Below are 24,344 nucleotides of genomic sequence, written 5' to 3'. Positions count from 1 at the left end.
TTCCTGGGGTTCCCGATAAGCTGCTGCAGATGAGGAGTCACTGAACGAGCTAGGTTTAAATGAACATCTCCAGTCATCTTATGACTCCTTACTCAATTCATGCAAAGTTGGAGCTGTGTCACTTTGTGTCATTAGCGATTGCTTAACAGCTCACTTGAGCCTGCTGTCTCTCCCCCCTCCAGTCGTCTGGTTTTTAAAGCAAGGCTGTGCTACTCCAGCATGCATGTCCTGCCTCGGTGCTGGAGACAGATGCACTCAGAGGGTGCTGACTCACAGACGCAGGCAGATTAAAGCAGTTGGCCTGCTAAAGCAGTTGCTCTCCCAGCTGTCCTCCTGCCCCCAGCCACAGCAAAGACAGCTGAACTACATGCCGATCAACCTCTGAACCACTCCTGTACCTCCCCATGTATGGGGGGTGGGCAGGGGGTGCGTGTGTGTGGAATAAACCTCAGATTATTTTAATCTGCAGGGCTGTAGCACATACGCAGCCAAGGGCTGCTTCATGTACAGTGCAGATGTTTCTGCCCTAAGGTGGAGACGTCCAGAGGAAGGGAGGAGCAAAGAGCTGGGAGCTCCAGGGGTGTCAGCCTCCTGCCTGGGTCCATGAGTCAACTCGCTGAGGCGTGGTAAAGCCACATGCTGTAGTACGCACAGCTTTCCCTGTGCTGCCCCTCGGTCCAGCTCCAAGAGGTGGAAGGGGTAATGCAGTCCCTAGTCATTCTCTGGCCTTTCACAGGCAGGCAGCAAACAAAGCTGGCAAGCAGGGCAGTGGGATTATTTTACCATCTGTGCATTAAACACTGGCCCAGGAGTCACCAAGCTCGCTTCATGCAGGACATGGCTGCTTTGCTGTGCTAATGATTCCTGCTCACAGTCAGCTGGGGCTGGATTTGAATCAGGGATGAGGAGGCGGAAAACGTGTTCTCTTTTCCTCTTTCAGCAACTACACCCTTTTAGAGGAAAGCCAGTCTGGGGAAGGATGAATTCTCATTCCAAAGAGTGTTTCCCATCTGCTGTTCATCAAGCTACTGACTCTGCACTAGGGCAATCCACAGCCAGCAGCAGGCTGGGGGGAACCTCAGGCCTTGGACAGCCAGCCTGCTATGGGGCGGTCCCCTGAGTCCCTCAAAGGGCTGGGCAAGGCCTGCCAAGGAAGGTGCGGGGAGTAGAAGAATATATTTTGCACGCTTCAAAAAGGAAACCTGGGACCTGGTATCTCATTCTAGAAAGTAATCATGGACTTAATTGCATTTTGCTGCAGAGTTGCCTTAACATCAGGGGAAAATCAACAGGGATTGCTCAACATCAAGACCAATCTCACATATGGAACTTACTGAACACAGGAACCATGTTTTTGCTGGCTCAAGGTGAAATGCTGGGCTAAATTCTCCTTCAGCTGTGAGGAAAAGCCCGAGGCACACTCATCCTGCATTATTCCAATTGTAAAGAGCTTAAGTTACACACATATAACCCTTCTCTCCCTTCTACAATGGTGCTGCGATGCAACAGTGCCTCATTATGATCAAACTCCTCTTTTATGGCTATAGGAGTATGTGGAAATCGTCTACCCTCGTTACAAAAATGACTCCTTAGCAGCTTTATTTTAAGAAACTACCCACGACTGGTTAACACAACTGCATTTTATCTGTCACTGAGGGGGAGCTGCGACTGACACCTGAGCGTGTCCTCAGCAACCACAAACCTGCATGTATAGGGCAGGTCCTATGCATCTAAGCAACTGCAGTAACTCTCCACTCCTGCTCCAGACTGAATTACAGTCTTGCCCCTGCTTACAAACTTGCTTGCTAATCAGCATTTAATACTATTATGCGTAGGGAGGAAATACATCATTCCTTTATTGGGATAAAAACTGGTACCAATAAAGAGCAGGTCAAGTTCCAAATCCAGCAGTAGGTTTTAACCGATGTTGTTCCCATTTTCTTCCTTATTTTTTTCCTTTTTTTTTTCTTTTTTTTTTCCCTTTTAACAGCTGTAGCTGTGCACAGATGGAAAAACATTTGGTCAGAAAGCAGCAAATTAGTGTTTTCAGGCTAGAATTCTGCTCCCACAGCTCCTCCATTTCCACGCAGCTCGGAATGCTTTATTTCTTCTTAGCACTGACATTTTTGCACACCCAATTCATGCCGTCCTTCAGACAGAGAAAGGCAACGTTAGTCAAGCAAAGGGAAAAGGAATCCCTCAGCCCCACTCGCCCACCGCTCGGCAAGCACCGCGTTCTGCCTCCTCATCTACCCCCCGCCTGCCCTCTGCGCCCGGGACTGCCGCCGGTTAAAACCGTGAGAGCTTCCTTGCTCAGCAGATGTTGTCATCCAGAGGTTATTAAATCTTTCATCTGACCATAAGCAGCATCATTGTCTCATCATGTCACTATGTCTACGTCCTTTCAGAAAGATGGCTCTGCAGTCAAGGTACAGCAGTGGCAGATGAAGGCTCAGTTCCAGGTTCAGCTACAGCTGATTTGCATAACCTCAGGCCAGTCACCTTATCCTTGAGCCCCTGGATTTCAGGGGGCTGCATGTTATACAGTCAGCTTCCTGTTAAGAATACAGCTATAATTCTCTGCTCAGCAGCAAGCCTTGCAACCCAGAGCCACGAAAGCCACTGCAATAAGTGAATCCGGACCCTGTTCCTCAGGGACCACAAAGAAAATGGGCCCACAGGAGTCCTACACAAGTTCAGTGTGTAGGCATGGCAGTGGCCATGTTTTAAGAGGCTGACACACTCTTGAAGATTTCCATAAAAAGGTATGCACATCATCTCTGGTCACTGCAAGCAGGACGGTAGTTCTTGTGCTGTGAGTACCCAAGTCATGAGTTTATTGCTGAGATCCTAGAATGGGATATGCTATTGAAGGGCAAAGTGATATTTTATCTGCTTCTATCATTTATCTGTTGTGAGATGTGCATGACAGAGTGCAAGATGCACAGTCTCCTCATACCCGTGTCCCATCAAATCCATTACCTCTACCCTGCCTATGAGGCACCTCTGCCAACAGGGAAGCTGAGGACAGAAAGAAGGCAGGTGGGGTTTTGGGCATGAAGGGAGAGTGGCAAATCTTTGTGCTTGGAAATCGGTCAAACATCACCTTGGCGTTGGGGGTGGGATTTCACTGTACTCAATGGTCGTTTTCAGATCATGAAAACGTCAGTGAGCCCCTAAGAAAGACCAGAGCTTTTGGGCCAGCACCACTGCTAGCCCTATGGTAGCATTGTCACTGTCTTCCTATGTCCCTGTCCCCAAACTTCCAAAAGGCTGCCAAGGACCTCAGCTGCCCCAAGGCCATGCAGCCAAAGGCACAGTGCTGCACTGCCATGCCTCTGTGTTGCCCCTCAGCCACAAAGATGGCCAAGTCGGAGGGGAGCTAAAGAGTTAAGAGAGAAGAGAGGGAGTCCTCAGGGCTTAATCAGAAGCAGAGAGGTTCTCACTTGAAAATACCAATTCACCTTGATAGCTACGCTATGTGACACTTCTTATCTGAAGGGGAGCAGCAACTTCTGAAATCAGCCCATGTTGCTGTGTTAAATAAAGAATAAGGGAGCCCAGCTTGTGCTGGGGTGCACATGAGGCCCTGCACTAATAACACTTCTAACTCTAACCTTGGGGAGGGTTGATGTCTCCAGTTTCATTTATTTATCTCCACAGCAGAGATCAGTGTAAAACAAATTGTCTGAAATCCTCAGAGCAAATGGGAAAAGAGGAGAGGTAGATTCATTTTAAGGCCCAGTAGCTTTGTGTCTTCCCCTTTCAATAACACTGATAACCTAGGTGTAAAACATGTAATGCCTTAAGCAATCAATAGCGTGGTTTAAAGCTTATCACTTTAGAGAGAGAGGGAGCCAGCAATTCCCAGCATGAGGAATGCCAGGTCTTAACAATGGGGCTAGGAGGAGAGGTGTCAAGCCTTTGGCTTGATTGTGTGCTTTAGAAATCTGCATGATTGCCTGCAAAGAGTAAAAATAAATAAATAACTAAAAAATGCTCCCACAACGATTTCAGCTTCCCGTGCCTCGGAAGCAATAATCACATTTGCACACATCATGGCATACAAGGCAAGCAGAGCTCCTCATTCATTTTGAATGTAGGTTTATTTGCTGAACCAGAACAGCTGAGACAGCTTAAAGTAATAAATATCAGCTGACACCCTCTGCTATTCAGCACAGTAATCCCAGAAACAATACATCACTGCAAAACAACAAACACGCATCCTATCTTCTACCTAATCTGACCACAACCTGAATTCCCAGTGATTAAAACTGCCTGCTGCCATGTGGGAGCTGGGGAAGGGGAAAAACGGAGCCTTTCAGCACCAGCACGGCCAGTGTCATAAAGCAGAGTTTATGATGGGATTTACCATGGCTGGGAGCCTGGCTGCATCAAGCATATAATGAGGGCAAAAGAATGACATAGCAAAATGCAAGAGGAAAGGTGAACTCCAAACAGGCTTGAAATATGTTAAGTAGGTCACCCAACTTTTAAGGCAGGAATGGATTTAAAAACTCTCTTCTGACATGAGTTAATTGACAGGGAAAATTACACTTAAGTGTAAATATCTCCTTGCCTGACAATGATAAAGAAAACAATGAGTGTATCTGGCTCTACACGTGTTGTATTGAATTGGTATGTGTAAGGCACCTTCCTCATCTTCAGTCACACTGCAGCTACATCCGTAGCTTCTGCACTAACGTTCTCAGGGTGGTGGGGGAGGGGTGGTGATGTTCTAAAGTGTCCCCAAATGCTTTGGAGAATAGCACATGCAAAGGAAAGCAAGAGAAATGAAAAGGGATGTTTGCAGTTTTTCTACTTCAAGTTTAAAGCAAGGATGGAGGGTTGGCAAGGTAAGAGAAAGCCAGGTAGGCTGCTACAAACACAAAGAGCTGCTATGGGGAAGGCACACAGGAAGGAGGAAATGTTGCTTGAAAGAGTCAAGTCCACAAGGAGTCCACCGTTGTAATCCTTTGTCCCTACACATTCTGTCCCTATATCTGCATGCTTAAGAGATGGCTCCATGCAGGAAGTACAATCCCTACAGTAACATTTAGATCTTGATAGATGTCCTTGGGCTGCTTTGTTGAGACACAGAGACATCGGCAGGTGCTCTGAGGATGGAGATGGATACAATCATTAGTATTCCAGCCTCAAGTCAACCCTGGGAAAACTTTGCAAGGGAAAGATTTCAGATCTTTCAGCTTTGTCTCTCTTAGCTCCTTAACAAGCCACTAGTAAACTTTACCAAAGCAAAGCGAGAGAACTCCAGGGAAGAGGATAATGCCTCTCGCAGAGAAATGATGCTCAGCACAACTCCGCCTTGCTGCAGTCACATCTGGTTTTGTGCCAAGGGAGTTGTATTTGAACACCCTTTGGGAAAGGACTGGTAGGGCCTTCCCTGGGAAAAATAAAATGTCCTGCTTGAGATTAGCTCACTGCTTGCTTATTCTCTGCATCATCAGCTTTGCATTTATGGGAGTGAAGTAATCTTACTTCAAACACAGCGAACAAGTCCCTTCCATCCATAAAAAGCTGCCCGATTTCTGCTTCCCTGCAAGCCAGGGATCAGGCAAGGCCACAAACTTGTGACCCCCCAATGTGACCTTAAGGACAGCGAAGCTTAATCCTTTCATGTAATCCTCTGTCTGCCATAACAAATTGGGTCAGGCAAGTGCAAAATTCCCCATCTCTAGCATTTTTTATATGTGTTATTTTAACTGTCGCTTTCTTCTCCCTCTGCACAGCTAGGGCTGTACCTTCATTACCTGCCATTTCTTTGCACCTCCAGTTACCATACAGACTGGCTCTTACAGGCTCCTGCAAGTACATTATCCGTTGTTTTTGCCTGGGTGCAAGTTTTTCTTTTGTGCTCCGAGACCTTGCAACCCTGACACAGTGCGGTAGAGTCCTCCTTTATCCCGCTTAAAAATCACACCACTTCGCCTTGGAATCTGCAAACATGGCTGATTCTCCTCTGCAAGCACTGGCTCTGCTTGCCCCAGCAGCCCTGCACTCCTTGCAATCGGTTTAAATCACATTTACAAATAGCCCCAAACCCTTAAGATGTGGAATATCCTCAACCAGCTTGCACTGGCTAAGACATCCCTAAGGGCAGTCCCGTTCCGACTCTTTCCCTCATGGAAGAGCTGGATTCCAGCATCAGTGTAACTTAGGTCTTGGGCTTCATTCTCAACTGGGCAGGGAAAAGGCTTCCCATAGTCCTTTGGGCCAGACCAGCTCTGGCATAAATTAGAGAAGTTTAGTGGCTACTCTCGGTTCCACAGGCTTTTAGTGGTCTCCAGGGGACCATTATACTTGGGAGACTCCAGACACAATACACTGCAGAATCGTTCTGGAGGATGATTCCTTGGAGCAGGCTGAGCTCCTGATGCCTTGATTGGAGACTCTTGCTTTTGACAAAAAACAAGCTGCAGAACCAGTCCAAAGCCTTGCCCCTAAATAAAACCTCCAGCAAGAGGGCAGGCTGCAAAGCAGAGGAGTCCTACCTGCTCTCACCCTACCCTGGCTGGAGCTTTTGCAAACCAAGAACTACAACTGGAGCTCTGGTCACAAAATACAATCCTAAATGAGCCTGCGTTGCAGCAGAGAGCCACTGTCAGGCAAACTGCTCCTTTATGTTTCTCTGCTGTTGTTAATGATCACCTTCTTCACTTGCTATACCCTGTGCTAGGGTCTCAGTGTCAGCTGGTGCAAGACTCTGCTCCAGAGGCAGAATGCAAATGGCAGTGGTGGGCAGAAAGGCTTTCCTGCTTTCTTAACCAAGCCTGAAGGATAATATCAGACCCAAGCAGACATTTTGCTTGAAAGAGCCACTCCTCCCTTTACTGCACCATGAACTCTGAGAACAGGAGAAATCCTGCCCATGGTTACAGTCAGGAGGTATGAAGTCTTCAGCTGGCAAACAGGGGCTACCAGCTGGCATCCAGAGGACACTACAGAGGAGTTTCCAGTTAACCCTGTCACCTCTCTTCTGAGCCTACCCACGACATTGCTGGGACTCTTTTCCAGAGTCCCCAACAGTTAATTTTAAAAGAAAAGATGGCAATATGGATTCCTTCCTTAATTAACAGTTTTATTAAATAACCCATTTCAAATAATAGTTAAATTCTCTAAATTTATATCATTCTATTAACCATAATCTAATCTCATTAACCTTGAAATCCCCAGTCTTAACTACCCAATTCTATACACCATGGTGCGAGCAGCTAAACTAATTAAATGACCTTCAAACTATTTGTCCTTCATATATTGACATTATTTATCTTTGCTCATTGCTCTTCCTTCAGGTTATCACAAAAATCTTCCTCTATGAACTAGATATGCCACTACTTTTCCTTGCAAAATCCATCAGCAATGTCTCCAGTTTTACTCTAGCTAATATATTCCAGCAGCAGTGATGGTTAGTGTGCTTGCTCCTTGGCTTTCGTTCTGAGTACCTGATGCTTCCATGTCTACATTTATTTTGATGTCACTCATTGTCATTTCTCAAAGTCCTTAAAGCAGTGACCTGAGATTTAACTACACAGAGAGAGCTCCCATTTTGAGCCACTGGTAGAGATATTGTGTACCACAATCCTCAAAAACATCTTTCTTAATCTCACTCTTTAAACAAGTCCTTCCTTGATTCCCCTAAATTTTGAGTATCTGGACCTCCCCCTTAGAGTCCCAGGACTGCAGACACCATTTATTCCTGGGCTGATCCAAGTTTACTTTAAAAGCCACTTGCCAAATTCATTTTGCTCAATGAATTTCCAAGAAAAAGGATAGCTTGGCATTCCTGCTGTCTGATTTGACAGGGCTGGAGTTATGGCAGACAGAAATGTAGGGGCTCTTTTTCCTACAAGCTGTAGAGTTTGTGACTTCCTTGACCTTTCTGCAATAATAATTTGTGGAATCAGCTGCAGTATTCAGGGCAATGAGACTGCAGACAATAAAGTGGGATCTTATCTGGCCTGCATCTAAATTAATTTGTCTAGATAAGCATGATGATAGAAATGTATAGGCCTGCAAACACTTTTATTTAGGTCTTGTCTACTGTTTTCTGGACATGGATGAAGCAGCAGCTTTCAATTCCCTGGTGTGTGGGTGCATACTTTACTCTATTGAATGTACAAGAATGCACTGTAGTTCAAGGAGAAGGCACAGTAAGGAGATATCAACAAAGCGTGCCCACAGGTCAGCTTGAGGAGACACTTTTCAAACCTCGTGAACAGAAAGTGACAGTTTCCATCATTTAGCTCTTCCGCATCCAACATGTGTCCCTGAATTTCATCTAGAGAGCTCACATGGACTTCCATGAAGTAGAGGAGGGCCTGGAAGAGGGAAGAAGGTGACCTATGCCTGCCTGCAACCCTGTGAGGTGCAGCCTCAGTTTCCTCATCTTGTTTCTTTGGACTTGAGTATACACTGCCATTGTGGAATGCATTTCCCTCTAACACCACTACTTCAGAATAAAAGATTAGAGATGAAGCCTTCCACAAGATTGGCTACAATATAGCTGAGCTAATTTCTATCTTAGCTACCTAAATAAAGGCCCTTTGGCAGACATCATCTACTATGTTTAGGTCTGAACACCAGGTTAATAATTTTAAATCAGAAGAATTGCTCTACTGGGTCAGACCAGTGGTCCATCCAGGCCAGCATCCTCTTTCTGTATGACAAGGGAACAAACACTTGAAAGAAGAGGATCTCCCTTGTTCTATTCTTCCCTCACAGTCCATGACCGAAGCTGTTCCTCATTCAAAAGCTGCCTCCAAATCTTAGTGGTCAGTGATTGCCTGCATATCATTTCTTCAGAAATTCACTTAGTATTTTTCTGAACCAACTGATATCTTTGCTCTCCACAACATCCTATGCCAATGAGATCTGCAATTGAATTACACAACTTGCAAAGAAGCACTTCATTTCTTTTAAGCTGTTGTCCAATTGTTCCATTAGGAATGCCTTTCCTATAGCAACATGAAAACCAGCATATAGCCTGACACTTTTAGACCTTATTTAATAAATCCTGAAGATGTTCCCACTCTCTGTCCTCTCTCTTCCAACCTGCAAGTCCTAACTTCTTTATTATGATTGTGTACAGATGCTGCTCTGTGCTACTGATCACTCTCAACAGAGGATTCTCAAATCCCTACTAATTCTCAGCAGGTATAAGGGCGATATCTTTTATGATGAGGGTAGTTAAGTGCTAGAAGAACTTAACCTAGAGAGCCTGTAGATTCTTCATGTCTGGAGATATTTATAACTTGATTGGACAAGGTCCTCAGCAACCTCCTCTAGTCTCACAGTTACCCCTGCTTTAAACATGAGGTTGATCTAAAGATCTCCTGAAGACCCTTGAACCTAACTTTTTATTGGAATCTATGATTCTACTACTGCTTACATCTTTTTAGATGGGGCAGAGGCCAAGATAAATGTCACATTCAACATATGGGCCCACCATGCCTTTATTCTGCTGCAAAAGAAATGTTTTCTGGGATGTTTCTTGTTTGCTTTATGGTAATTCTCTAGTGTTTGACTTTTAATTCTGGCCTTTGATGAGCACTAAGCTGTGGCTCCCAGTGATCTGCTTCTGAGTAATGGCAGCTAATTTTAAGCCAATCAACACATGTGTATAGCTAGGATTGTTGTTCCTCATGTGCATTACTTTGCACTTGTCAACACTGAATTTCATCTGCCATTTTACTGCCCACTCCATACTGCAGGTTTCTTCTGCAACTCTTCAAATTCAGCTTGAGATCTGACTATCATGAACAGCTCTGTAGCATCTGCAAATAAGGTTTTACTGAAATTGCAGTGAAGATAAATATCTTCACTATTCTGCTTCTTTAAATATCAGTGAAGGGAGGACTCCTGACTGCTCAGATTGCAAGCACTGCAAATATTTCATTAATTCAGGAAAGCCTAAGACTGAAATAAACAAACCTAGGTTCCATTTACATTACAAAGAGCTACTGTACTGCAGGAACCAGCTACTGCACAAGAGCCCAAGACACAACCACTACAGCTCAGCACAGGAACACATTTCAACTCTTTGGTGGGGTTTTGCTGCCCCACATGCTGGCATTAGAAGTGGTCCTTGCCCTACGTGCAACTCCTGCATTTCTCCTGATCAGAAAAATTGATCGGTTTCTCTCTGGCGCCTGGCTTGAGCAAAATGCCAAACAACATTAGTAGTGAAGGTAAATCAGATTTCTAAAGTGCACACTTGTAACAGTCAAAGGGGTTAATAGTAAAAGACAATTTGTTTTGTGAAAATGATTAACCTGACAGCAGTCTCTTTAAAATAAATCAATGTCTTCATTTGGCCCAGCTAAGGGGTCCTGGGTAGGGAGGCAATCACTCTCCCCTTTGCCAGGGGAGGGAGAGATCACAAGGCCCCACAGCTCCCCCTTCCCTTTGCAGAGGCAATGAGACACATGGCCCCTGTGTTCTGTGCTGTGAGGGTTTGGCTGTGCTGACCCTCCCTCATGAGGCAGCCGGTCCAGCTCCACCCTGCAGATCAACAGACAACAATCTCTTACAGATGGCCTGCTGGCACAGCAAGCTTTCTCCAGAGCCTCACCTGTACTCCCTCTCCTGAGAGAGCTGAACAAGACTGGATCTGCCAGACTCTGTCCCGGATTGTGTGCAGGTTCAGTCCCTCAGCAATCTCCGAAGCAGGGGCAGCCGTCAGCAGATCCTGCTTGTTAGCGAATATGAGCACGGGGACTCCACTGAGCTTTTCCTCATCCAAAAGCTCTGCCAGCTCCTGTATCATTTACAAGGGAGTGGGGTGAGGGGAAGATGGAGAGAGGGAAGGGGGAGAAAGCCTTCAACCACCAGTGGCTGTCTCTAATTAGAAATATATTTAGGACAAATGTTGGAAGAATGTGTTCCAGTGAAACCTAGATCTTATATTATGAGAGCAAAAATGTATACAATCATCTCTGCCCAAGGTTCAAAAGCTATTTCTTCCAATTACAGGTTACAAAAATCTTCATCGTGGTCTGAAATTAGCAGTTGCCTTAGAGGCTACAACTCTGTGTTTTACCAGTCCCTGCTGCTAGGAGATCAAAATTGATGAAACAGCAAAATCCATGTAAATTGTCAGTATGAGGAATCTGTCTGAAGTTATTGCTTGACTGGCATTTGCACCTGAGCAGCTGTTGACACCAGCCCTAGTATCTTTGCTAATAATGAGTTTCAGGGCTTTGTTCCAAGTTTTATACACTCAATTTGAGTGGGAGAGGACTGCTGCTTTCCCCAGAAATGGAAATCTCCCTCCCACAAGAAAATACTGATGCTTTTGAAGGCATTGGCTAGCTGAAGACAAGATAGATTAGCTTTACTATCTGGATTTTGTCTCCATATGCACAGCACACATTGGGTGGCATCTTGAGAAATGGTTCATTCAAAATTGGGTAACTCAGGGAGATGCTTTTACTAATTCAAATCTGGATCTGCAGTGGACCAACAATGGCTGAAATACTTCATGTCGAGGATTATGCAATGGCTTCATGTGAAACAAGTACACAGCCTCAAGCCATTTCCCTAGGTGAACATACGACAAACCCAGCAGAACTTGAACCTGTAGGGACGGTGTGCAGATGGATGAGATCTCTGTGGACTCCTTTTTTAGCTAGAAAGGTCTCACCCTCTCAGATACTGTCCTGACATCTTTCATCCAGTGGCTAGAAACGTTTGGATAAAATGAGTGCAGTCGGGGAGATGCTGAACTGCAGCGGAAATCTGACTCCATCCCCCCAAAAGCAATGTTTGGTTTGGAAACCAGGATGAGAGAATGGAGTTATAAACAGAGTTGGCCAGGAATGTTTCCACAAAATAGGTCTTTCATCTGACATGGATGATTTATTGAAACCAAAAGTGTTTGTGGAAATATGAGGGGTCCAGCCTGACGCTGCCTGACTCAGGCAAGTGCTTTAGGCTTCTGCTTCCTCTCCTTCTCTTTTGCTCAATGAACATTTAACTACTGATAGAAAATGAAACAGCTCTACCAGGGGTAAGATTTCCCCCACCCCTAGAACCAACCCTTCTGCTCTTAGGGTGTGTCTCTGATACTTGAGGGGAGAAAGATCAAGTGCCTCCTTCAAATCAAGCCGAACAGAGGGCTTTAAACTGAACTTCTAACTTCTGGGGGGTAAATCTGTTGCTAGCTATTTTGGGACACTGTCACTTTCTGAATTTTAAAAAATAAAGTTCAAAAGACCTATTTTTGTCCCATCCTAAATCACAAAATGTTACAAAACATCCAAACTTTGCAAAATGGAAATCTTCTTTCCTGGCCAGTCCTAGTTACAAAGTTCTTAAGTATTTTTTTTTTTTTTCAATTACATCCAAAAGACAATCAAGTCAATATGATTTCCATTTCAGCTTTGCAAATAAGAAAACAGGATTCCTCAGGGTCTTGGTTTGGCAAAGTTTAAAGGACTCAGAGAAGTTTTTGCTTTCAGTATTGGGCTCCATTTGCTGTTATTGTATAAGTTTAATGAAAACCGTTCTATTTAAACGGAATTAGGCTACCTATTTTCCTTGTTTCATATCTACCAAAATAATCTTGCATTGATGTTGAAAGGCAAGTCTCTCTTGAAATGCAAATTTCCCTCATAAACAACAAAATCATCTTCCTAACTTTTGTGTGCAAAGGGCACTCAGAAGCACTGAGTTACTTCAAAGGAAGTTGGGCATATGTAACTTACCTGACCTGTTTCTTCAAACCTCTTCCTATCTGCACTGTCAATGACATAGATCTGAAAAAGAAATGAGAGGAAAAGTTACTCTCCCAGAAGACACTCTTCCACAGTGTCACGTGCTTAAGTAAGCTGAGCCTAGGAATTACGCCTCTGGCCACAAAGATTCATGGTATTATGGACAGCAAATGTTGACAAAACTTCGTGACGTTCTGAAAGGAACTGCCTTATTTAAAGCTGAGGCAATCACATTGGTAGGATCAGGAAAGAGCTGGAGGCAGTACTGGGGATGCTCTCACCACTTCCACAGCATTTATTGTCTGAAGAGAACAGGAGACTGCCTGGTATCTTATCAAACAAATGGAAGCTGAGCACAGGAAACCAAAACCTGGGGAGGCAGAGGTGGTGTTTCACCCTAGTGAACAGTGTACAAGCACGGTACTGGTGTGACTATGCCATGCTGTCCTCCAGCAAGACAAATCACCTCCTCAATAAACCACCAAGGTACACAATGGCACTTAGGGGACAGATGAATGTATTGGGACATTGAATTCCTCTCCATCACATCATCCTACTGCAACCTTCTGGAGCAAGTGGCTGGGGAGGAGGGCCGGATCCAGCCTGCGAGGCTCCATCTTCAGGTTCCAGCTTGTCCACCAGGACGATGGAGAAGACAGTGAGCAGGTGGTTCACAAGGACTGACAGCAGAATCCTGCCACCCACTCAGGGCTAGGCACCACATCTGATGGCCCAGGAGGAGGTCCCAGCCAGACACCTCTGCTCTAGTATGGAGAAGGATGGATGCCCTAGCCCACAGGATCCCTGCCTTGGGAAGAATTCTCCACCCTCTTCAAGCAGCACAGCACATGCTGACTTCCTTCTGTAAAAGCAAATAAGCCTTCTCAGCAAAGGCAGCTCTAGGTCTGCACAGGCTAAAAGGCTCCTCAAAGGTCATCCTAAACATATAATTAGTAAGTTCAACCATTGTCCTTTCCTGTAGACAGATCTAACACTCAGGCAAGAATAGCCTGGCTTCCCTTTTTCACTACTCAGTACAAGAAGGTTTTTGAAGGAGAAGGGCGCTAGGACAGCAGACAGCGATAAGACTGGTGACAAGCACTGAGCATTTTGCTTCAAGTCCCTGCCATTCCCCATCAGTGGTGATTGAAGCTGCTAGCATGTCATCTGCATGCTCTTTGGTGGCTTACAGGGAGCAAGTGCCAGCCTGGTTTTCAGGGAATAGATGAGCACAGCACCCTGCCATCAGTATAAATGGCATCCTTGCAGGCAGTCTCGGCATAAGACTCCATGCTTCCAGGATAATTTCAACCAAGGTGTAGGGGGAGGGAAGATCTCTAGCAGCAATAGCTGTTAAACTGTAGGCACTCCCTCAATATGCAGTGTTAAGAGTTGCTTGAAATGGGACCAAACACGCAGCAGGAGAATCTGTGTGCCAGGCCTCAGGAGGTAACCAGGCAAACCTTGCAGCCCTCTCTGCTGATCACTTGGGGTCTGAAGTCGTGCCACAGCAAGGCTGATGCACAATGACAGAAGCTGGGGGACATGCAGTAGGGCTGGACGCAGCTGCGTGGGGATACGTCAGCAGCACATGCACTTGATGCCACGTGATGGGGGAAGGCCTGTGGGCACAGTGTGCCACGCAGCCTCTCCCTGCAATGTGTTCCCAAGCACATGCACCAATACTGCACCAGCTGTGCCCATCCTCTCTGCCCCTCCCAAGCATTCACCCCTCTGCGTCGCACTTGGGGTAGGAAACAAAGAGCAAAAGGAAGGAAAAGCTGCAGGGCTGGCAGTTGTGCTCTGGGGTGAGAGCAGACCACCAGATGTCCTCCTTCAGGACAGCTCAGGGGAGGCTTAGCAGCACATGCCTGCAATACTCAAGTGCTACTCCTCAGCTGCAAGGTGGCACCTCCCATGTTACTGTACTTCTCTAGCTGGCAAGGAGGAGTTCTGAGCGCCAGCCAAGCTTCCTCCTGCACCGCTCCATTCCTTGCTAGGGAGCTATTTTGCAAGATGAGAATCAGAGACAACAGTGCTTGGGGCAAAAGCCACAAAAGCACAGCACAGAGAAGGTAGAGTATGTGCAGAGTGCCTACTTCCAAACCAGAAAGCACTGTGCCAAATAGCTGCAGGTGCCTGTCTGAATATGCAATCAGCCAGATATCCACACCTTATTTGCCTGGGTTAAGCTTCCAAATATCACAGGTGTGTGATACAAGACCAAGCTCTCATTCAAAGGCACCCGCATAGATTTGAATTTGCAATCACTTCCTGCTTTTTAATACTCTTTAGAGGGTCCTTTCTGCTTTGTGCAATAATGTTTAGGAGAAAACAGAAGCAGGGGCTCCTGGGAACTGTAGTGTATCTCATCTCCACCATCCTTCTACTGCCAGGGCCACACAAGAGCTTGTTTCTGGCTCTGGTGCTCAGCAGCACAGTTCACCAGATTGAACAGCCCTTGGAGCATGTCCAAGAAGGGCAAAGAAGCTGGTGAAGGGTCTGGAGAACAAGTCATATGAGAGCAGCTGAGGGAACTGGGGTTGTTTAATCTGGAGGAGGCTAAAGGGAGACCTCATTGCTCTCTCCTCTCAACAAGAGTGTGAGTGAGTGTGAGTAATGTAGTGGGTGCTGGCCTCTTCTCCCTAGTGTGAAGTGACAGAATGAGAAGAAACAGCCTGAAATTGTGCCAGGGAAGGTTTAGATTAGATATTAGGAGAAATCTCTTTACTGAAAGAGTAGCAAGGCATTGGAACAGGCTGCCCAGGGAGGTGGTGGAGTCACTGGCCCTAGAGGTGGTTCAAAAAACATATAGACATGGCATTTCAGGACACAGTTTAATGGCCATGGTGGTGTTAGGTCAACAGTTGGACTTGATGATCTTGGAGATCTTTCCCAAAAGGAATAGTTCTATGATTCTATGTTGGAAAAATGGAGCTTGAGAAAGAAATTCCCGTAAAGTTGGGTGCCTACTTCACGCAACATGCCAAAACAAAATCTGGAGTAAGTGGGTTTGGCAGAAATTGCAAGTGGTGGGACTGGATGAAGAAATAGCATGAGAGATAAGTTGGCTCAATTTACAGATGCACAATCTGCCCCAGGTTTGTCAGGGAATAAAATTAATGGCTAAAACAAAGGTGAGGGCTGGTAGAAAGACTTGATGCCGGTTTTGGTGTGTATGGACACAGCAAAGCACTGATCTGAGATGCCAACAGGTCCCAGTCTGGGACTGACTGCCAGCATGGAGTGCAGATAGGGTAGCTCAGGTCCATAGCATGCACTAGCAATTCCCTCTGAATTCACAATGCTGCCTCCCCCAAACTGATTCTGTTTCTATCTACCTTTTTCTTACTCTCATGAAAAGAAGGGTTTTCTCTGTATATTGCTTTAATTGGGGTGGGCAAAGGACAAAGTAAACAACTGCTTTCATCTCCTTCGGTCCTCAAATTCACCTTTATTTCTGCATCTCCCATGCAGCACAAACTGGGAAGGGTGGAAGCCCACGGGCTGATGCTGGTCATTCCCTTTGCCAGTAGAGCCTTCCAGCTACTGTGTTGTAGTTGCACAGTCTCTGCAGCCTGAGCACTTGCCATAGCAGGCACAGATCTCCTAGCTGCTGCTTCACAGTGTTGACTTTGACCTTCAAACCTACTACTTCCCCACTACAGACAGCTGCAGAGCTTGGACTCAATGGGCACAATCAAATCACCTCACAGCCATGCCATATACCCCTTCTTGATGGACATGGAAGAGCGTGCAGAGTATGTCCTGCTACATTCTCGAACTCAGATCTTTTGCCTAGGGAGGCCTCACCACTACTTGTTGGAAGAGCAACCAACCCGGTTTGTGCTGTGGTGGGTGTCCTCATAAACCAGATTCCAAGCTAAGACTGAAACGGGGGATCTGCACAAGAGATTACCGAGGATTTTATTAGTCCCATTTAAATAAGTTTCAGTTGGACAACGCTTTCTAAACCCACAGGCACAGCCAGGCCCTTCAGGGCCATGACATGAGCCTTGGAGCAGAGCGTCCTACTCCTAGTTGCTCTGATTCTTCTGTGGAAGTGCACTGAAGCACATTACTGAGTATACGTGAGTGACAGGAGGGAAGAAGGGCACCTTTCCAAGAGAGCTTCCTCCTTTCCAATGGGAGCCCTGCAGACCTTGCCTCTTTGCTTTCACAAGCAACACCGCTTAGGATGAGAACAGGCCTGGAGTCCCCAGCCTGCCTTCATCCGGGCACACACAGCAGCACACTAGAGGTGCTCTTTTGAAACTAGTCAGGACAGCATTTGGAGGATCCCAGAATAATGTGCTCTGGCATGGAAACAAAAAGGTCCTGAATTATTAATATAATTGTAGTAATCTGTATCTAATTGTAAGGTAATTGCAGTTAGGACGTCAAAAACATTAAAGGACAGTCTTATGATGAAAGAAACAAAGGAAAGGACAAGGGGGTCTATGTCCCTCAGCCAGAAGCTTTCCTATCTGATGCTGGACATAGCATTTAATTCTGGTGTGCCTCAGTTTCCTCAGTGAGAAAACAAAGGCACCATACCGACTTACCTCTACCCGTGAGGCTTAAGTCACTAATACCCATGGATAGGCCTCCAGAGCCCCCAGTGAAAGGAGCTATAGATGGGAAAACTACAAGTTATTAATGTTCTTTCATTTGAAGGAGACTGAGATCAGAGGAAAGGAACTGGCTATAACCAGCACCATCCTGTGAAAGTGAAAACATACAACTGAATGACTTCTCCAAACATCACTGTATTTTTCTTACTGCACTCAACCAGTCTTGCCATTTCACTCAGAATAACTCTTGTTACAATGGCAATGGTGTTCCTGAGGACTGGGACATTACATTACTTGTTCCTGAATTTCTGGCTGAGTCCTTGGAAAGTCATTGCATGAACACAGCATTCAACTGCAGCCAATACTCACAAGGATATCAGTGTTTTCAAAATAGTTCCTCCAGTACGGCCTGATCTTCCTCTGTCCGCCTATGTCCCATACATTCAGCTTGAAGCCTTGAGACTGGACACTTTTGATGTTAAAGCCCTGGAAAGAGCAGAAACAAAGCCACACAGAGCATAAACCTGAATGGCTGCATCACGTACATAAGCAGACATTAACACCTTATATATCCCATGCTTGCAACATGCAGCAAGATGGACTGGGCAGTCACAAAGATGGATTGGCTGCAGGAGAGGCACTGGTGAAAGTAAACACAGCCACTAAACCATCAGTTTCCTGGTGCTCTTAGGTCAAGGGTTGACATTGTCATGGCTATGGAGACGTATGATGCAGTTAGTGCCCTGGGAGAGCTCAGCAGGGTGGGTGCAGGAAGAGGTGGGAGAGCTGCAGATAAGGAGAAAACAAGGGCGCTGTGAGAAGCAGGAGTGAGCTTGTGAAAGCTGAGTAGAGTCCCAGCTAACACAAAGCCAGAGGTCTCGGCTCAATTCGACACGACACAGCTAATGCCGGGCTTAAAAGAGCAACAGCTGCATGTCTGAAGGGTCCATTTCATCAATTAGAGCACCAATTGAAAGGGCATTCAAGTAGAAAAACAGGATGTGGTGTGGGCTGGCAACACCATCCTGGGGACTAGGGCTTGGAATTGGGGTGTCAGGGATGAGAGCTTTAGCAGGCAGCTACGGGGTGGGGGGAAGCATCTCCCATAGCTCTCTAGCAACCTCCTCTGGTCAACACAGTGGTGATGCTGCAGTGCTTCTGATGGGAGATATCCCTCTACCCAATCCTGAGGCTCAAAGCAAGGGGACCAGAGGCATCAGAGGGATGTAGGAATATGCAGAATTCTTGGAGCTGGATGGGTGAAAGATACGAGACAGTTGTTTGGCCAGTGCTGCAGCATCCCCTGTACATATACCCTGTTTGGCAAGGACAATAGGAAGAAAGTCTCATCCATGCAACCCTAACATGACCCAAAAGCCTCCTGCAGAACTCCATGGCACTCACCCACTTTTGCACTACCTGACAGATCTGGCCTAATGCTCTTTCGCTCCTTCAGAGAACTTCCTCTTTTGCAGAAACACAAACTTAATGGTGCACCAGGCTCCAGTTGCTCTTTTACTGAAATACTCTGCTGAATCGTTAGTGCTTTGTATAGTAAGGCAGATGGGATCACAAGAACTGCTTTGTGCAGGTGAAAGCCTTACCTGTGTTGGTGTGATGTGGCTGATATCCTCAGATGCCAGCTGTTTCAGGAGTGTGGTCTTGCCTGCATTATCCAGTCCCAAGAGGAGGATTCTCACCTCCTGGTCTGGGGTGCTTTTCAGTTTACGCAGTATTGATAGTAAACCCTAAGTCCACAAGAGAGATTATAGCTGTTACTTCTCCCTGCCCCTCACCATGTCAGGCCCTCCACCCTTGAAATAGGTTCTGTATGGCAGTGAATCTCAAGACACCCTGAAACCCCTTTCTGCAGTCCCTATTCCCATTTTCTCTTTTATTCTTTTGCCTTGCCCCTATTTTTCCTTCATCTCAGAGAGTATTGACAAGGTCTCAGGCAGCAGTCAGTGTGGTGCACCACGGGCTGCAATGCTCTTGTCACACAGCTGTTTGGCATTCCCGGCGCCAAGAAGACACTGCCTACGCATATCATGTGTAGGAGCTGCAAACCAAGTCCTTGTGAGCTCTTCATTATCTTTATCAGAGGGAAAACCCCATTAATTTAATCTCTTTCCTAGTTAACCACAGGTTACTATGATGTACCTGACATCAGTTTTTTTCATAGTAACTCCCTGATCATCTCAAACCCTGCTTATCTGTCTAAAACATGCTGGACCCATGGGGCACGTGCAGTTCTGATTCTCAGGATGCAGCACTTAACTATCTCAGATCACCACACATGCTCGCTAAGAAAAGCACAGTGGATTTCAGTCATTAGCCAGGCTCAGCCCTCTGAGCTGACAGTATCACTCAGGATTAGGAAACAGAATATGCAGGTCAGCTCACTTACAAATGCACATGTTACAGCAGCACACCCGAGCTTCTGTCAGTGCCACCGCTCAGAGACCTGCTCCTCTCTAAAATGGTTGAAAAAAATATTCTGGATCCTGGCACATAACCAAAAGATGCAAATTACCCCACTTCCACCTGCCTCTCACTGCCAGCCTGGCCCCATAGAAGCCAAGGGCACAGGAGCAAACTATGACTCCATAACTGCCTGGGTGTCCTTGGACACATTGCCACAATGTTCTGCATCCCCCTGCTTGGCAGGGACCACTCCTTGAAGCCTGAGCAGCACTGAGCAGTGCACACCACACTGAGCCCCAGCCTGGGGACATGGATGCTCTCGCAACTAACTTGCTTGAGCAAATCTGGGAGAGGAATGCACCTACAGCCCTATCTGGAGCCCTTGGGCCTCCTGCTCTCTCTCTCCCAGGCAATTCCCATGTTGAAGCCCAGTAACACCCAGTGCCAGGAACTAAGTTCAAACATCATCTCAAACCTTGGCCCTTGGGGCCCACCTCTCAATCTTTTCCATTCTCCCACTTGCAAAATGGAGACAATGCTTCTTGTTGACCTACAAGGGTAAATCAGTGAAATGTCATGAAGTACTTTGTTGCTATGAGAAACTACACCCTCTAAATATTCCTGTTGGGAGCCAAGGACTATTTGAGCCGTCAAGGTTGCTTCCGATCCCCTCCAGATCACAGCAATCAGAAACCTGTCCTCAAGATAAAGAGCTGCAGGACACAGGACAACTGCCCTCACTGCAACACCACCTCCCCACCCTGTAACAGTGCCCTCCTGGCACTGAGCCCCACCCCAGCCCTTTGGTAACCACCACTTTTGACTGCTCATCACAGTGCTCCAAAGTGGGGAGCATTTTGGAAAGGACACAGCACTACAGGTCATGATGCCAATACTTTCAATAATGCAGGATGAAAACACAGATCCAAACACATGGGAGAGTCAATCCACCCTTCTAAACATTTTCAGTTTGCAAGTAATTTATCAGTTTTCCATTTAATTACCAGGCACAGCTCAAAATACATGCACAGTGCACAAGGAATTTAGCAAAATTGGGTTTGAAGGATATTTGTAGAAAGTTGTTGGATTGCTACTGTTGCTTGTGCTTTTAAAAAGCACTGTGGAAAGCTGAGGTTGAAAAATCTAGAGCTCATGCAAGAAACAGCAAAACTGCAGACTTAGAGCCCAATAAGCAGGCTCAGGTTATTACCTATTTCATAAACAGGCTGGTAAAAAAATGGAATTCAGGCCCTGTTCCAGAGTAGTTAATCAGGGAAGGGCTCTGCTTGGTAGAAGGTGCCATGCCTGCACAGCACAGGCATAGTAAATCTCCAGACTGCTTTCAGTGAAAACATACAGGCCCTGAGGCCCAGATGCTCACAGCTGGCTCTCACCCATGGGCCACAGCTAATGAATTTGAAGGGCTGTGTTAAGTGCAGCTGCGAGCCCTTCCAACCCAACAGCTCATCTCCCTGGCCACAGTGCCCAGCCCCTGTTCTGCTCTGATGACAGTGTGTACTTCCACATGTCTGAGGGAAAAGGAACAGCAACAAAAATACCTCTAATGTTTACTTGTTTTCATGCGTGTCCTAAGTGCCCTTGGTATAATTAAACCCCACAAGTTTTAACTGCATGACTAGCAACACATTTTCTTTTCACCTGCAGTCGACTTTACAGTTGTGTTTGTTGGCTTGTAAATTCATGGGTTTCAGCTTGGTGTAGACAGACCCCACAGGAGCAGGAACTCTAAAATTCACACATTCTCTCTCCTTTCCAGGGAAACACTGAATTTCCCATTCTTATGGGTCTGACCCAAAGCCAACACACACCAGCCAAAGTACCACTGCCTACTTCAGAGAGCTCTGAATCAGGCTCTATTATTTTACTTTATTGCTCACAGTTAAAAAAAGAAGCTGTTGAAATGCTAATCCTATTCACAGCACCACTTGCTAAGAGCAGGACTGCGTATCCCGGAGTAGATCAGGATTAGGAGACTTTATGTTTCAGAATTCAACTCCAAAATACTGAGTGCAAAGAAGTGTATTACAAAGTATTGCTTATCTACCATAGAGCAATTCTCAGGGGTCAGGAAGAGGAACAGTTGTAAATGTTAATAGAGCTTCTCCCATTGTAGATGAATGCTATTTCTGGGCTAGTATGACAGCCTATGAGAAAACGATCAGCATCGTTCCATATTCTGCTCAAGTGACACTGCTGCATGGCTGATCACAGGATTATCTGGGGTAGCCAATAGAAGAGAGGATATATATAGAAATAAAAGTATTCTCTAAGGTATAAAGTAAGCTGATTTAAAAGGCTGGAAGACAAGCAAGCCAACATAGAGAACTGGACTTTATTTTAGTAGCTGCCAGAGTAGGTTACATGGTTTGTACACACAACTTAAATCAAGAGCCAGATAATAGTATTGGTTACTGTCACTGTTATTATTTTGTAAATATTATTTAAAACTTGCACTCAGTACTCTCCCTCTACTTAGTGAAGATTTAAGATTAAAGAAAGCCATGCTCAGATAGGTTTCTAACATTTTTTGTAAAAATTTTTTAATTGGTCTTATGAGCACATTGGTTAGGAAGACAGAAAGAATTTCCTGACAGCTTAGCAGACTGGAAAAAATAACTCAGCTGAGTTCCCAGCTGCATGCCACTGCTATGTGGAACAAGCAGCCCTTACTGCACACACACTGGTGGATGAGCACTTCCCTGCTTGCAAACATGACACTGAAACAAACTTGGGCTGATGGGAGTCAGAAAGCAATGCCATGTCATTGATGGGAGATGTTAGGTATAAATCTATGAAGTGGAAAAATTTGGTGCAAAGAAGATGCTCAGAAGCAACATAAGAGGAATGAGCCCTTGAAGCAGGGCAGTAAAAAAAAATGGCTCAATGCTGAGACCTAACCTGCAATGAGGAGATGCCCAGGATGCCTGCATGGCAGCCAGGCCAGCAGCACTCACTCACTGGGGTGTCCAGGGTGAGCAGCAGAACAAGTCTCAACCAGACAGTGGGGATGTCAGCTGGCTGAGGAGCTGCAGAGAAAACTCACAGGAATTATAAGGGCAGCACATAATTTCCACAAAACTAAGCAGACTGCGGCATCTGTAACAGAGAAGGGAACTGCAGATGCGGTTCAGATAATGAACAGCACAGCGTGGCAGTGCGGGCAGCCTTTGGAGAAGGGCAGCCATACAGAGCAACTCAAGGCTGGGCACAGTCAGCCAGCATCTGCTTCTTATTCACCTCTGGGTTAAGCAAACTATGTTCCATATCAGATTGGCTTGTTTAAAAACATCTTTGTCCTTGGTGGAGAGGATTTTCTTTACAAGCACCATGAGGAGACAGACTGATGGGGTCAGCAATGAGGGGACTGCATTTTCCAGACAATGAGTAGGAACATACAAAAGAAAAAAAAAAAAGACTCCTGACAATTACTATAAAATCAGAGTGTGGCATTAAATTCAGGGATGCAACTAAATGGGCAAGAGCACTCATAAACATGTTGAGCATAAAAGCAAAGCTAACCATCTTATTAACATCCTTCAGAAAACAGAGATGTGTGGTTTTATGAAAGTGTATCATTGCTAGGTCTAAAATACCCACTGAATTATCAAAGGATTTCAGTTATAGCTACACGCAGTAATCCTATTCTCTTAAAAAAAAAAACAACCAACAGACAGATATAAAAATACAGTGACATTTATAGTTCTATCTAAGGGTTTTGTGGATTTATTCAGTTTTAAATCCATGCTGTATATGGGTCTTTTGAACTAGCTGATGCATGTAACTACATCCTGTACCACAGAAGCCGCTGAAAGAAAGATTCACTTTATAGGCCAAAGCAAAAATTGGTTTGGGACAAACAGACCATTGAGATAATCTGTTTAAATATTGTATCAGATTGGCACTATAAACCCATAATGGAAAGAACAATTTCCCCTTGTACTGAGGGCTGGATACACAGGGCATGGATAAAGCATGGCCCACAAGCTGCTGCGGAGCATAGTCGATTCCTATTAGGAAACAAAAGTAAATGTATTCTGTTTAACTTTATTAGCCACAAAACTCAGATAATGAATTTAAAATATAACCACCCTTGGTTACCAGCAATTGCTTATCTACTAGATGTGGATATTTAGCTAGAATCAAAACAGTTCACCAAGACAAAACACAGCACAAAGCTCAGCACCTCAGCCTGCCACTGTGACCACATCTCCCCTATCTCTACACCCCTGCACAGACACCCTCTTCCCTGATGTTGCAGCCACAAGTCAATTTTCTTCACCCTCCAGGCCCTTCCTAGCCAAGTACACTTGCTGTGGAATTGATGGCTTCTGCCTCCCCATGGCTTGTTTTACCAGCCCCAGCATTGCTGAGCTCTCTTCTCAAACCTTTGTGCCTTTCCTACAACTGGAGACACATCCAGAAAACTACCCCACAATTCTCCTGTTAATTCCTTCTCTGCCACACCCGCAATCCTTAAAGAGGTTGAAGCAGCAAACATGCCAAGTTCAAACCTGTCTTGGACTCTCCTTACTCATATCACTTGGTTATCTCTCACCTCAGACAGACTATATGGCATGAAGAATGTCTCCAT

General features: G+C 45.6%; 1 protein-coding gene across 1 annotated transcript; it reads right to left on the bottom strand.

The window, feature by feature from the left end:
- Positions 1-2,036: 2,036 nt before the first annotated feature.
- Positions 2,037-19,358, bottom strand: ARL3 (ADP ribosylation factor like GTPase 3). The gene is made up of 6 exons (XM_054382349.1): positions 19,350-19,358; positions 18,913-19,056; positions 17,678-17,794; positions 12,726-12,776; positions 10,592-10,777; positions 2,037-2,149 (listed from the first exon to the last, which is right to left on the bottom strand). The coding sequence occupies exons 1-6, from the start codon at positions 19,356-19,358 to the stop codon at positions 2,102-2,104; spliced, it is 555 nt and encodes a 184-aa protein (XP_054238324.1). The 3' UTR covers positions 2,037-2,101.
- Positions 19,359-24,344: the final 4,986 nt, after the last annotated feature.

The sequence above is a fragment of the Indicator indicator genome, chromosome 7, assembly GCF_027791375.1.
Source record: "Indicator indicator isolate 239-I01 chromosome 7, UM_Iind_1.1, whole genome shotgun sequence".
In the NCBI taxonomy this organism is placed as follows: domain Eukaryota; kingdom Metazoa; phylum Chordata; class Aves; order Piciformes; family Indicatoridae; genus Indicator; species Indicator indicator.
This window is presented reverse-complemented; position numbering and strand designations above follow the sequence as displayed.

Coding starts and splice junctions, on each gene's coding strand:
- ARL3 (XM_054382349.1), bottom strand. Junction 12,777..17,677: donor TTGAAAACACTGATATCCTT/GTGAGTATTGGC, acceptor TTTCTTTTTCAG/ATCTATGTCATTGACAGTGC. Junction 2,150..10,591: donor TCTCAGGAGAGGGAGTACAG/GTGAGGCTCTGG, acceptor CTCTGTCTGAAG/GACGGCATGAATTGGGTGTG.